Source organism: Cavia porcellus, unplaced genomic scaffold (assembly GCF_034190915.1).
Source record: "Cavia porcellus strain 051 isolate PalLab524CR breed Dunkin Hartley unplaced genomic scaffold, mCavPor4.1 scaffold_17, whole genome shotgun sequence".
Classification (NCBI taxonomy): Eukaryota; Metazoa; Chordata; class Mammalia; order Rodentia; family Caviidae; genus Cavia; species Cavia porcellus.
In genome coordinates, this window is record NW_026947500.1 from 73,135,278 (window position 1) to 73,148,457 (window position 13,180).

The 13,180-nt window shown below is 64.6% G+C and overlaps 1 protein-coding gene across 3 annotated transcripts; it reads right to left on the reverse strand.

The window, feature by feature from the left end:
* Positions 1-391: 391 nt before the first annotated feature.
* Positions 392-12,936, reverse strand: Ncln (nicalin). 3 transcript variants are annotated; one of them, XM_003460680.5, is made up of 15 exons: positions 12,403-12,936; positions 8,764-8,954; positions 8,538-8,682; positions 6,937-7,031; positions 5,854-5,934; positions 5,316-5,419; positions 3,919-4,007; positions 3,695-3,834; positions 3,193-3,371; positions 2,787-2,874; positions 2,669-2,707; positions 2,441-2,601; positions 1,657-1,710; positions 1,471-1,549; positions 392-1,387 (listed from the first exon to the last, which is right to left on the reverse strand). In XM_003460680.5, the coding sequence occupies exons 1-15, from the start codon at positions 12,584-12,586 to the stop codon at positions 1,328-1,330; spliced, it is 1,689 nt and encodes a 562-aa protein (XP_003460728.2). In that variant the 5' UTR covers positions 12,587-12,936; the 3' UTR covers positions 392-1,327. The 3 variants fall into 3 exon arrangements, with proteins under 3 accessions (XP_003460728.2, XP_004999166.1, XP_063084938.1); XM_004999109.4 differs by having other exon boundaries at positions 2,441-2,604; positions 12,403-12,934; XM_063228868.1 differs by having other exon boundaries at positions 2,441-2,604; positions 6,937-7,119; positions 12,403-12,586.
* Between the last annotated feature and the right edge of the window lie 244 nt (positions 12,937-13,180).

Below are 13,180 nucleotides of genomic sequence, written 5' to 3' on the forward strand. Positions count from 1 at the left end.
GCCAGGCAGGGCTCGGTGCTGAGCCGTCTGGGGGGCCCCGGGAGACCCCGGCAGCCAGCTGACAGACCCTATCCCAGCCCATCCTCCCCGTGCTTGGCTGTACTGCGGCTGCTAAGGTGGAGACCACGCCCCAGAAGCCTTGCAGGTCCTCTCTGGAAATAGGGTCCCTGGTGCCACTGTAGTCAGGGGTGCAGCAGGGTGGGCCCCAAACCAGGGCCTCCAGGAGACACCCACGGGGTGACGTGGGGAGACGGGCAGTGGCCGTGAGCCCAGATCCAAGGCCCTGTAGGCCTGGGGCCCGGCATGTCCAATCCAGGACGCTGTCTGGGGGTCACAAGTGATCTCTGCTCCCCGTGACCGCCTGCCAGGCTGGTGCCACCACACGTGCCCCGTCGTTCAGTATGGCTTTATTTTCTGACGGGTGCCAGCAGCTCCGGCCAGCCCGGTGTCCAGCAGCCCTGCCAGGGAGTGGTGGGGAGTTCGCGTGGGAACGGTGGCCCGGGCAGTGCGGCGTCAGGGGCATCCAGGCACCCCAAGTCCCCAGGCGAGGCCCCTTCCTTGGGGCAGGCAGGTGGGAGGGTGCAGGGACCGGGGCCCCGAGGGCGGTGGTCGGAGCCGGCAGCGAGTCGCAGACCAAGCCGGGGCCGGGGCAGGCGCGCCGGGCAGCTCCGCCGATATATTGATTATATTGCTAACGAATCGATACTCCTGGTCTCCCTGAGATCAGCGCCGCCCTCCGGCCCCATCCAGCCTGTCCATGCCTTCTCCATGGCCCTCGATTCCTGACCCGGTCCCTCCTGTGACGTGATGGGAGGGTCTTCCTTCACGGAGGAGAAACTGAGGCTGGAGCCCGGGGACGGGGAGGCTGAGGGTGGCCGGGCCGGGGACCTGCTCAGGCGGGCGGCTGAGGGCTGCGTAAGCAGCGGGGACAGCCGGGGGTGGCGGGGAGCAGCTCAGGTGTGGGGTGTGTGTGTGTGAAGTGTGTGGGGTGCGGGGCGCTGGCCGCAGGGGCTATGTGGGCAGCGCAGGGCCCGGGGGGATCCCCGAAGCCTGGACGAGGAGCTAAATAACCAGGCGTGGCCGGGCACACGAGGGGTCGCTGTGGAGCCGGGGCAGGGCACGGCCTGGCTCTGCCGGCACTGTGCACACCCAGCTCGGAGGCTGGCGGGTCCCCGGGTCGGGGCTCATCCAGTGTGTCCCCAGGTTGGAGGTGGCCCGGCTCTCCTCCAAGCAAAGTCAGAGAGGAGGAAGAAAACCCAAAGCAAACCGAAGTCCCGTTACTGCCTGTGTCCGAGGACCCCAGGGCGGCGGCGGTGTCATGGGGCCGTCACTGCGTCTTGGCCTTGACCAGCAGCCTCTGCACCGTCTTGTAGAGCAGGCCGAAGTGCTAGGGACGGGAAGCGGTGAGGTTAGGGCCCTGCCGCATCCCGAGACCCGGCCGTGGCCTCCGGGCGGGGGGCAACCGCTCACCTGCACTGCCGTGTAGGCCATGCCCAGGTAGGCGCCGATGCACACGGCCAGCAGCAGGTCAAAGACGGCCGGCTTGACCCTGCGGATGCACGGGGCTCGGCACTGGGGGCCCTGGTCTGCCCCCGTGTCAGGGGCGGCCGTGTCCTGGTGTCCTGGGCCGTCGCGGGTGCGGGGCTGGCCACTCACCTGTACGCGTTCATCACCTGCTTCAGCTGGTCATAGAAGACGAACTCGGGGTCCCTGGGGAGGTAGCACGTGCTCAGCGGCTGAGCCCACAAACTGGCCTGGCTGTCAGCCCGGACGCTGGGCCTCCCAGAGCCTCACTGCCCACCTGTCCCTAACCAGGAGGCTGCGTTTCCTCAGGTCACCCCACCCTACTTCTGCAGCTGTTAAAGTTACTCTTTCAAAGGAAATAGAGTCTCTGGGCGTGGTGGCTCTCGACGGTCAGCCCAGCACTGGGGAGGCTGAGGCAGGAGGATCTTTGCAAGCTGGAGACCAGCCTGGGCTACACAAGCCTGAGCTCAAGGCCAGCCTGAACTCCGCAAGCAAGACCCTGCCTCAAAAAGCCTGAAAAACCCACCCCGAGGCAGCACCTCCACCTCCCCATCCTGCACTCAAACTCCGACCCTCCTGCTTCAGCCTCCTGTGCTGGAATCACGGGCGAGTGGTCTGGTGGGAAGTGTTCCTACAGAAGGGGCGACCGTAGCCAAGGGATGAGAGCCGCTGGGGCCACAGCTGTGTGTGTCCACTCTGAGCCTGGGTGCCCGGAGCTGTGACTGGCCAGGAGGGGCCTGCACGGGGCTCCTCTGCTGCCAGGGCTGGGCTGCCTGCTCTGCCGGCCACGCGGGAGCCAGACATGCAGGGCGCAGCAGTGACTGGGGTCCCACGTACGGGGCGGGTCGTGCCCACCCGGTGCTGCTGGCAGCGTGCCCCTCACCATGCCCCCGGCCCCTGCCCGGGCACAGCTCACCGCTTGTCAGCCCGGACGTGGTGCTGCCGCACGTCCTTGAGGTAGCGGCTCAAGAAGTGCTCGAGTGTGCTCAGGAATGTGCCGTCCTTATCCAGCAGCTGGGCAGCCCGCGGCTGGTTGGTCAGCCAGTCCATCACCGAGTCCAGCTGCTCCTGCTGGACCTGCTGGGGGAACACAGCACGGTTACAGCGGCACCGCCCCACCCCTGACGGCCCAGGGCCTGCTTACCATCTGCTCCGTGAACACCGGCATGTCCGGCGGCGTCCCCTGGGGAGAGAGGACACGGCAGTGAGCGGGGCCCTGCAGAGTGGCGACAGGGCCAGGGGAGGGGCGCGGCTGGGCTCACCTTCTCCGTCAGGTTGTAGATGACCCTGGTCAGCGCCTCTGCGATGATCCGTGTGTTGCGTGTCAGCGTCTTGGAGTCCACGCGAGACCTGGATGGAGCATGCGGGGCGTCACCCTCCCCACAACCAGGCTGATTGGGGCCCACTGTCCCCTAGACGCAGCCGCCCTGGAGCTCGTTTTGCAGGGACCTCATTATGGGGAGGCTCCAGGCACGGGGTCCTCAGAGAGGAGACGGGAGAGGCGGCTCAGCCGGAGGGACACACAGAGCCCAGGGTAGCTACCGGAACCTCGGTGCACCTCGGCCTCCCGATGAACCTCGGCCTCCCGATGACAGCGCCCCGTGGGGGACACAGCCCTCGAAGCCGCGCCTCACCCGCAGCCCAGGGAGGCCAAAGGCAGGCGCGCACCGGACGTCCATGATGCTGCTGCGCTGCCCATCGCGGTGGCTCTCCAGGTGGGACAGCGTAAAGGCCGGCAGCCTGCGGATGGCGAAGCGCTCGTGCTCCCAGGCCAGCACGTCGTCCGCTAGATTGATCTTCTTGTGCACCATGGAGAAGAGCACTTCGGGGAACTGGTGCGCGGCCACCTGCTCAGCCCAGGCCACAGAGGGCAGAAGGCCGTAAGGCAAACGAATGCCCCGCCCTCCAACCCGGGGCCACACCCACTCCCATTAAGCCACACCCACCCCATGGCCACACCCACTTCCTAGCCAATCTGTTGGCCAGATGCCACACCTACTACTTGGCCCCGCCCACCACCATACAGCCACACCCACTTCTCAGCTCCACCCACCAGCAGCCAAGGCCCGCCCACCTCTCCTCCTCCTGCCCCCCCCCCCCCCAAGAATCTGCAGGTCCGGAGTGAGGCCAGCCTGGGGCTCCCAGGGGAACCCGCCCCCCCCCAACGCACCATCTCAAGCTCCCGCAGGAAGGCGTGCTGTAGCGTCCCCTCCCTCGGAGGCTTGGACACGTGCAAGTGCAGGCTGCTGCCCCGGCCCACGGTGTCCAGGCACAGGACAAAGGCCACGTTGTCCTGCAGCAGGCTGGAGTCTGGAAGGAGGCAGCACCGGCTCGTGGGGGGCTGCAGGGACCAGGGGCCCCGGGTCCCTCTCCACCTCTGCGCCTCCCGCTCACCGGTGTGGTCCAGGTTGTCCTCCAGCCAGCGCTTGGTGCCCTGGTAATTGAACTTGCCCCCTCCCGAGGCAAAGAAGAGGAGGTTGTACCTGTGGGGGGGGTCAGCTGGGCCAGGCGGGCCTGTGGGGCTCCCCCAGGACCCCTGCATTTTGCAAAAGGTGCGCCCCACCTGCAGCCCTCTTAGGAAACCCCGCAGCGCCCCTGCTTGCTCCTGTGGCAGGGTGCAGTGCGCCCCAGGTCCACCCTCACTGGACCCAAAGATGCCTGGAGCAGAATCTCTGCCAGCGTCACCAGCTAGGATGCCGCCGCCTGCGGGTCGGGGTGCCCTCCACCCAGAACCGTTCGGACACACAGGGTGACCACTGTGACCACAGCAACAGAGACCAGAGGGGCAGCCACCAACCAGGGACACCTGGGGCCCCACAGGGGGGATCAAAATACAGGATCCTGTGACGCCTGCATCCCGCAGAGACCAGAGGAGGCTTCCGCCCCAGTACTCGACCCACTGACGTTAAAAGCAGACACAGCCGGTGTGGCGGTGCACACTGCTCACCCCAGCACTCCGGGAGGCTGAGGCAGGAGCGCTGCGTGGTGGAGTCCAGCCTTGGCCCCTGACTCCAAGTTTAAAACTCCGGAGGCCTGGGGGCGTAGCTTGGCTGGCAGCCCCAGTGCTGCCCCAGGGGTGCAAGCCCATCGCCAGGCCTGCGGGTCCCTCCTCAGCTGTGCCCTGAGCTGCAGCCCGGCCCAAGAGTGAGTCTGTGCCAACCCAGGCCTTGATCCACCGGGACCCCCGAGGGCACAGAGGCACACTCGGGGCTCCCCTGCTTCTGGGAACTCAATTCCCACGGGGCGGCCCATGCTCCCTGCCGCTCAGCACTGCCTGCTGCAGCCCTGCTGTGACATCTCGGCAGGTGGCTGAGCCTGAGCCTTCCCAGCTCAGCCCTGAGGTGCCTGCGGTCCCAGGAGCTGGACACGGCCACAGGAGCTGGACACGGCCACAGGAGCTGGACAAGCTGGTTGTTCCCTGCAGCTCTGCTTTGTAGCTTCTGCAAAGGGACGCTGTCCCCTTAGCCCTATATTTAACCTGCTGGACTCAGACAAGCCTGCTGGTACTGGGCAGCCACCCTGGGACCGTGAGGAGAAGGCCCAGAGGGGTCCCGACACAGTGGCCCTGCGCCCGGCACCTATGGCCCCTGCCTAAGCCAGGTGCCATCGCTCAGCCATGTCTTGGGATCTCTATGGTTGTCACCACTGTAGTGGGTGGCAGTGGACTGTGCCCAGGATGCCCCCACAGAGAATGGCCGAGCTTCCTGGCTGGCTGCTGGCTGCCCCCGTGCTCTGTGCTGGCAGTGTGCCGTGCTCAGAGGTGTCTCGGGGTCCCTGGAGGTGACACTCACGCGGCGTGGGTGCGCTTGTAGGTGTAGAGCCGGGAGAAGAGGCGAGCCAGCTCCAGCAGCACGGAGACGCCGCTCCCGTTGGAGTCTGCGCCCAGAGACAGCCACTGTGGGTGGAGAGGTGGGGTCAGGGAGGCACAGCGGCCGCCTCTGCGGGACCCGCCACTTGGGCCCCAGTGTCCTTGCTCGATGCGCTCTGCCCTGTCCGAGCGGGCAGAGAGGTCCAGTTCTTAGCAAGACGGGAGTACCAGGCACTGTGACCAGGGTGTCCCCAAGAGCCTGCACACACCCAGTGTCACCGTGGTACTAAAGTGCATGGGGTGACACAGGATGCATGGCCTGGGCTCCGAGGACAGGAATTGCCCAGGACAGGCAGCTCCAGGGACAGGGGCCGGGTGACTGCTCCTGGCACGGCAGAACATCCTCAAAGTAGACAGTGGTGCCGAACGGTGTCCCACCACCCTGCCCGGTGGAGCTGTCCCCGTCCTGTGACGCCCTGAGCTGGGCCAAGTCCACCGTGGTGGGTGAGGGGCGCACCTACCGGGGCCACCCCGAAGGCGTCGTAGTGGGCCACGATGACAATGGTGGGGAGGTCCTCGCCGCCCAGCCCGGTCAGCCGCCCCTGTGGAAAGACAGTGTGGGAAGGGGCGCTGGCGCTCAGGGAGAGGGGGATGTGGGCGGGAGTCCCTGTGCACTGGGCTCATCCTTCCCCAGGACGCATCCACCAGGGCTGCGAGGGCCCCAGGGACTCCCTGAGCTGGGTAGTCACCAAGTTAAGCCCTGAGCCTCGGCCTCCAAAGGGGCCCCACTGGGCATGACCCTGTGCCCACAAAGCTTTATTTACAAAACAAGCAGCAGCCGGCCAGGACCAGGTCTCCGTACGCACATGCCCAGCTGGAAAGGGGGCCACCCCACGAAGCCCCTGCCGCACGGTGGCCGGGGCAGAGCTGGGGGGACACCTTCCGGGGAGGCTGAGGCGGAAAGGGTCCCGGTGAGGGTCCTGCAGTGACCATGGCCTCGGCCTCCCCAGAAACCGGCCACCCCAGCAGGTGTGACGGCTCACGCGCTGGGAGGCTGAGACAGAAGGGTCACAAGGTCCAGCCCAGCCCGGGCAGTTTAACACCTCAGTGAGAATCTGGCTCAAAGCAAAACAAACGAAAAAAGGTAGCAGATGCAGCTCAGGGTAAAGGCCAGAATTTGATCCGGATATTGTAAAACAAAACACAGGAACCACGAGAGCCAAGCCTGGCCCAGGGCTGCCCATGCGGCTGCTGGGAGCCAGCAGGGCGGGCAGCGTCCGGCTCCTGCTCCAAGCACCTGGAAGCCTCCAGGACCAATGCAGGGCCGACCAGGCCAACAGACGGACCCCGACACGGCGGGCAGGGCTCCCTGGGCTCTCCACACTCAAGACCTGGGACCCCCGGTGCAGCTCCAGAGTCAGGGTCTGCACCCCCTACCCCCCACTCTCCACCCTCAACCCCGCTGCCCTTGGACGCCCACGCCAGAAGTGAGGTTTTGGAGGAGGGCCAGGGTCCAGCTGGCTCACTGCTGTGCCCGTACGGGAGGGGCCAGCAGCCGTGACAAGGCCCAGAGGTGCGTGGGGGGCGGGTGGCCCGGCACTCACCTCCACGCTGGTGATGAGCCAGTCGCTCACAGCCTTGCTCTGGACCCCGCTGGTGACCATCTGGAAGCCGTTGGCGGTGGCTGTGTGCAGCAGCACTGAGGAGGAGACGGGGTGGCCGCCTGAGCTCGGGTGCCCGGGTGACAGCCCTGCCCCGGCACTTGCACCCGGGCGCCAGGTCTGCGCCTGTTTTTTGCATGATGAAAACACAGTCAAGCCAGGCGAGGTGGCGCACCCCTCCTGTGATCCCAGTCCCTGGGGGGCTGAGACAGGAGGATCGCCATGAGTTCCAGGTCAGCCTGGCCCGCCGAGTGCGTTCAAGGCCAGGCTGGGCTACATAATGAAACCCTGGTTCAAACAACCCTGAAAGAGGCCGGGCGTGGTGGCGCACGCCTGTCATCCCAGCACTCGGGAGGCTGAGGCAGGAGGATCGCTGTGAGTTCAGACCAGCCTGGGCTGCAAAGTGAGCTCAAGGCCGGCCTGGACTGCACAGCGAGATCCTGTCTCAAAAAGACAAACAAAACAAAACCCTGAAAGAAAGACACCCACAGTCACGGACCTGGGGTACAGCTCAGTGGGGGCATTTGCTTAGCCCAGGCCAGGATCTGGGACCCAACCCCGGGGGACCACATAAAACCCCAGACAAATGAATAAATAAAAACCACAGTTACTTGGGCAGCTGAGAGAGGAGGCACCCCAAGAACCCTATTTTTATGTCTTAACTGAATTTAAAATAAGTCATTTAGCTGTGACTGGTATGTTTCATTTTATATTGTTTTTCCCAAATCCGATACTTCCTCAAGGCAGTAACAATTTACCTCAATGACATTTTAACGGCCATATGACATTCCCCCCAGGACAATTTCCCGCTCCTTTTTTTGCAAATTCCTCTCTACTGCAGTTTGTCTAGGCTTTCACTGTGACCAGGGGTGGGAAACCTGTACAGGGACAGAGTTAACGCTTTCAAGCTTTGTGGGCCAGCCGGGTTGCCGTAGATGACCATAGCACAGGGTGGCCCCCGCGTGCCAATAAAACTTTATTTACAAAGTGGGGCCTGCAGGCCACAGTACACCAGGCCGGATGACCTGGCCAGGAACAAAAACCCTCACACCTCAAAGCATTCATTCATTGGCCATGCCGCTGGGCCGGAACCGGCCCCTGGCTTCCTCTTGTGTTCACTGATGACAGAGCCTTTCAGCTGTGACTCTTTGGTAACTTTTGTGCTCTTCCTTTTTTATTTTTCTTTGCACTGAGCTACGTCCGCTGCCTTTTTTTTTTTTCCCGTCTTTTTGAGACAGTCTCGCTGTGCAGCTCAGGGTGGCCTTGGGCTCACTTTAGCACCCAGGCTGGTCTCCAACTCACAGGGATCCTCCTGCCTCCGCCTGCGGAGTGCTGGGATTACAGGCGTGCACCACCACGCAAGCGGGTTTTTGTTTTTGGGAGACAGGGTTGTACTAAGTGGCCCAGGTTGGGTTTACACCTGCGATCTTCCTGCCTCAGCCTCTCGAGTCGCGTGGACTGCAGGCAGGCGCAGCCACGGCTCTCATCCAGCCCCCCCGCACGGGGTAGGGACCCCCTTGGGCAGCTGCCCCAGCCGCACCCACCTTCAGCGGCGGAGGCCGAGCCCTGGGAGGCAGAGGCGGCCTGGGTCTGCTCGTAGATGGACAGCAGGGCCTCGTCCTCCACGGCGAAGTACACGGGGACGAGGGTCTCCATGGCCAGCATCTCGGGCTCGATCTCCATGAATTGCTGAGGGCACAGCGCACTCAGCGCTCCCGGGCAGCCCCCCTGCTCCCCCGCGCCCTCCCGGACGCCCCGCCGGTCACTCACCCGGACCACGTCCTGGGGCACGGCGGCCATGGCCCGCGGCAGGATGATGACCACGGCGCCCGCCGACTGCCGCAGCGCCTTCTGGTACTGCGCATAGGAGAAGTCGGCCAGGCGCATGAGCACGCAGCGGCGGCTCAGCACGTCCGCGTCCACCGTGCGCGCCTCCGTGTTGAGCACGGCGTTCCGCGTGCCTGCGGGGTGGGGTGGGGTGGCAGGGTCACCTCGGGGCTCCCGCGGGTCACCCGCACACCCGTGCTGGGGTCCTCTGAGTGCACCGGGGACGTCCACGGAGCCCCAGCCCCGGTTCGGCCCTGCTCCAACTGGCCTCCCTGTGACCGGTGCCCAGGAGACCTCTTCCTCCAGCACTGGGGAACGCGCCCAGAGTCTGTGCTCCATCCCCCCTTATCTGTTGAGCCGGGGTCTTGCTAAGTTATTACAGGGCAGGGCTCCATCTCGGGATTCTCCTGCCTCAGCCTCCGGAGCAGCTGGGCCGACAGGCATGTGGCACCGGGACACTGTGCACAGGCTGTGGCAGCTGGGCCGGGCCGTGCTGCACCTCAGCCCTTGGTTTAGAGCGGCGCCCAGCCCTGCTTGGCCCTGGCCAGTTTGGTGAGAGTCTTTCCAGGTGGGGTGGGAGGAGCCCACCGCCTTTCCGTCCTAGCACGCGTCAGAGACCCAGGGCAGGCCATGACCGAGATTCTCGGCAGCACCCAAGGTCAGTTCCAGGCCAAAGCCCCGTGTACCAAAGGACACAGGACAAGGCCCCTCCGCTGTGCCGCCTCCCAGGCTCCCAAGGGCCCAAGGACACTGGGGTTTCCTAGCAAGGCTGAGAGCCGAGGTGACCCAGCAGGGCCACACTGTCTCCGCCTGGAGCTCCAAGTGGCTGCCCTGTCCCCACCAGGCTCCCGGGGACACTCGGGGCTCTGCACACAGGGTCCAGGTCTTTCTCTGTGAGCGCCCAGCCTCCACCTGGACCATGCCAGGGGCTCCCCCATCATGACCGCTACTCGTGTCCCTAGCTAGGACCCAGTGTCCTTGGGGAACAGAATTGCCAGGAGAGGCCCCGACAGGGCTGGGTTGGCAGTGAGACAAAGGCCCCTGCCACACCGGACAGAGGGACAGAGGGACAGGAAGGCATCTCCGCCTTGCCAGCTCTGGCCGCCCAGGCCTGCTGCCTGCGTCCCCATCTCTGTCCCCAGTGGAGGAGGCCCCTGGGGAGGGGGTGGCGGGGCAGGTGGGAAGGGACAGAGGCAGGGGCCCGGGACAAGCAGGGAGCAGCACTGTCCTGGTGCCCTGGCCGCTGCCGGGTGGCTCTGGTGTCACCCATTCTCCAGGGTGTCTCCGATGAGCCTGGTCACTGAAGGACAAAGTTGCGACCCTGCTTGTGCCCTGGACAGGAAGGTGGGCCCAAGGCACCCGGCCAGACACAGACACCCCTTGGAGTCACGGCACCCCCTTGCAGGATGAAGAAGGACTGCCCCATGTGACCCCCACACCCACCCAGCATGGCAGCGGACAGCCCACTCCCTTGTTGGGGAGCCGTCCTTGGGTGGGATCAGAGCTGGGATAGGTGGCCACGAGCTGCAGTGGGCAGAGCTCTCCATGTGCGCTCATGCCAGAGCCCAGCCTGCGCCCTGGGTCTGAACAAACGGAGGCCACAAAGCAGACGGGACCTGGGGAAGGGGCAGCGAACATCTCTGTGGAGGCTCCCTGGGTTGTCAAGGCATGGGGGGGGGGGTGGCCATGTGCCAATAAAACTTTATTGACAGCCACTCGTGGAGGACATGAAAGCTGGGGGCAGCTTCCCAGCTTCCCCAGATGGGAACCCAGACCCTGAGCTTATGTGGGACAGGACAGAAGTGTCCCGCACCACATGGGAAGGAAGCAGGCACAAGAGTCGCTCTGCAGGACAGCTGGGCCACTGCAGGTTTGCACCAGGCCCCACTGCGTCCATCCGTGGGCGCCCGATGCTGCAGGCCACTGTGTTTCTCAACAGAGGAAGTTGGGTAAGGTGTGCCCGCCAGCAAGACCTCAGCTGGCGGCAGCGGGTGGCCAGGAGCCCCAGATCAGGCGCTGAAGATACTGGGCCAGTGACTTACTCCCCAGTGACTCACCCCACCTCACCCCACCCCTGCACACAGGCAGCGTCCTGGGGAGCTGGACCTTTGCCTCCGAGTGGCAGAGACAGGTGGCCCATGGGTCCCTCTGTCAGCACTGGGGGACCATGGCTTCTGGGTCTCCCGTCGGGAGCAATGAAACGTGCTAGGGGCGCTGGAGGGGCTGTAGCAAGTGGGGGGCAAATGATACGAAGCCCCACAAACTTTCAGGCAGGCAAGGGTGCAAGAAGAGGGGACATCAGCTGCCTGCCAGGCACACCTGGTCCCCCCGCCCCTCCCCCCTGCTGGAGGCAGCTTGGGGGTACAGGGATGGTGGTGGGGTGGCTGAGTAGGGGCATGTCACCAGGGAAGCAGGTCTGCGAGCTGGTCTCCCCTCCACAGGCTGCTCTGGGAAGAGTCCCGGAGCCCAGAGCTGTGTCACCCAGTGGCAGCCGTGATAGTGGGGCATCATGGCTTGGGTTTACTAGCATCAGACAGCTGTGGACCTCTGCTCCCTGCCCCTCCGTGGCAGGTGGCTCTGGAGCGGCACCCAGAAGACACTGAACACAATGGATCGTGTAGCAATCAGATCTAACCGAGGGCGCCTGCCCCAAGTGATCTCTCTAGCCAGAAGCTGCCAAGCAGCTGGTCCACAAAGCACATGGGACATGGGGACCCCTGGCCTTTGACGCCACCCCCAGTGATGCTGGGTTTACAGCATCACTCTAACCCAGGGTCCCTTCTGGATCCAGGTGTTTATGGACCGTCCGGGCACTGCAAAGGGCTAAGCACAGTCCCCGGCCTCTGCCGCCTCCACGCCAGGACTTGCCCCAGTTGTGCCAACCTCATCCGTCACCAGACATGAGCCAGCGCGACCTGAGCTGACAACCACTGCTCTAAAACGACTCAACGCCAGGCAAAATGGAATCGGAAGGGCTGTCATGATCCCCAAGAGCCTGGCCAGTGTGCAGGGATGCGGGGAGCTTGGGCTGGACCTGCGGTTCCAACAGCCGGGAGCACGTGGCCCAGCACGGGAGGCTCCTTTACAGGGAGGTCACAGCTCGAGGTTAGGGACTCACTAGGACGAGGACCTGGCCAGGACGAAGACAAACCAGGGACCAGGACCTTCTGCTCCGCGAGCCACAGTCAAGAGACCAAAATTGGAACAGGGCGGTCACTGGGCTCAGGACCAGGCCAGAGGCGTGGAGGGCAGAGGGCAGGATCCAGGCCTGCGGAGTGAGGTGGAGCTCAGTCGGGGTTCAGGAGAACCCCGAAATCTTGGCAAGGGGGAGCAGGTGACATTTTGCGTAGAAGAGGATGGCGAGGAGGCTGAGCGGCGGGGCGTGCGTGTGTCAACGGTGGGATCCAGAGCAGGTGCGGGCCGGGACAGAGGCCGGGGTGAGGTCGCGGTGCACGGGGCGGGGCGGGGGTCGCAGGGGGCGGAGGCAGCCCGGGTCCCGGGTCCCGGGTCCCGGGGTGCACAGGCCCGGCTTGGCGAGGTCGCGGGGGACGGGAAGGGCCACACGGCCGGGCGGGCACGCACCGTAGGGCTGGCCCTGCAGGTCGTACTGCTGCATGCGGTACACCGTGAACTCGTGCGCGGCGTCGGCGGCGGGCAGCGGCGGCGCCACAAGCAGCAACACGGCGGGCAAGAAGACGATGAATCCGAGCGGCAGGCACGACGCCTTCAGCATGTTCTCCAGCACCTCTCCCGCTTCTTCCAGCATCCTGGACGGCGGCGGAGGCCGCGCGGAGCGGCGGCGGGGACGCGACGGGTACGGGACGGCGGCGGCTACAACCGCGGACTCACCTCGGCATGGGCAGCCGCCGGGGTCCTGCGGGCGCCGCGCCGGGCAGCCCGTGTGAGCCGCGGGGTCCTGCGGGCATCGCTGCGGACAGCCCTGCGGGCCGCGAGGCACCTCAGAAGTTGTAGTCCCCAAGGCGTGCGCGGGCCCACCTGGGACTTGTAGGCTCACTCTGGGACTTCCCGAAGGAAATTATAGGGGAGATTAACACTACGGAAATGTTACACGAACTCCAAGTCAGCAAATACAGAGACTTAAAAAAACTACTTTTCAGTAGAACTCGATTTAACTGTCACTGGCGTGGAATGGGAGTGGGGAGCTATGACCTTGCAACCCGGAAGGAAGTAAGGACTAAGAGAAAGAGGAAGCGCTCGTCTGGCGCTCTCGGTCTTCTGGGAAGTGTAGTCCTATCTAAAAGGAGCACAAAGGATCACGGGAACTGCAGTCTTTACATAATCTCTTAGAAAAAAATTAAAATTCCAAAGAGTATAGATGTTAAACTGTTTGCAGACTCAG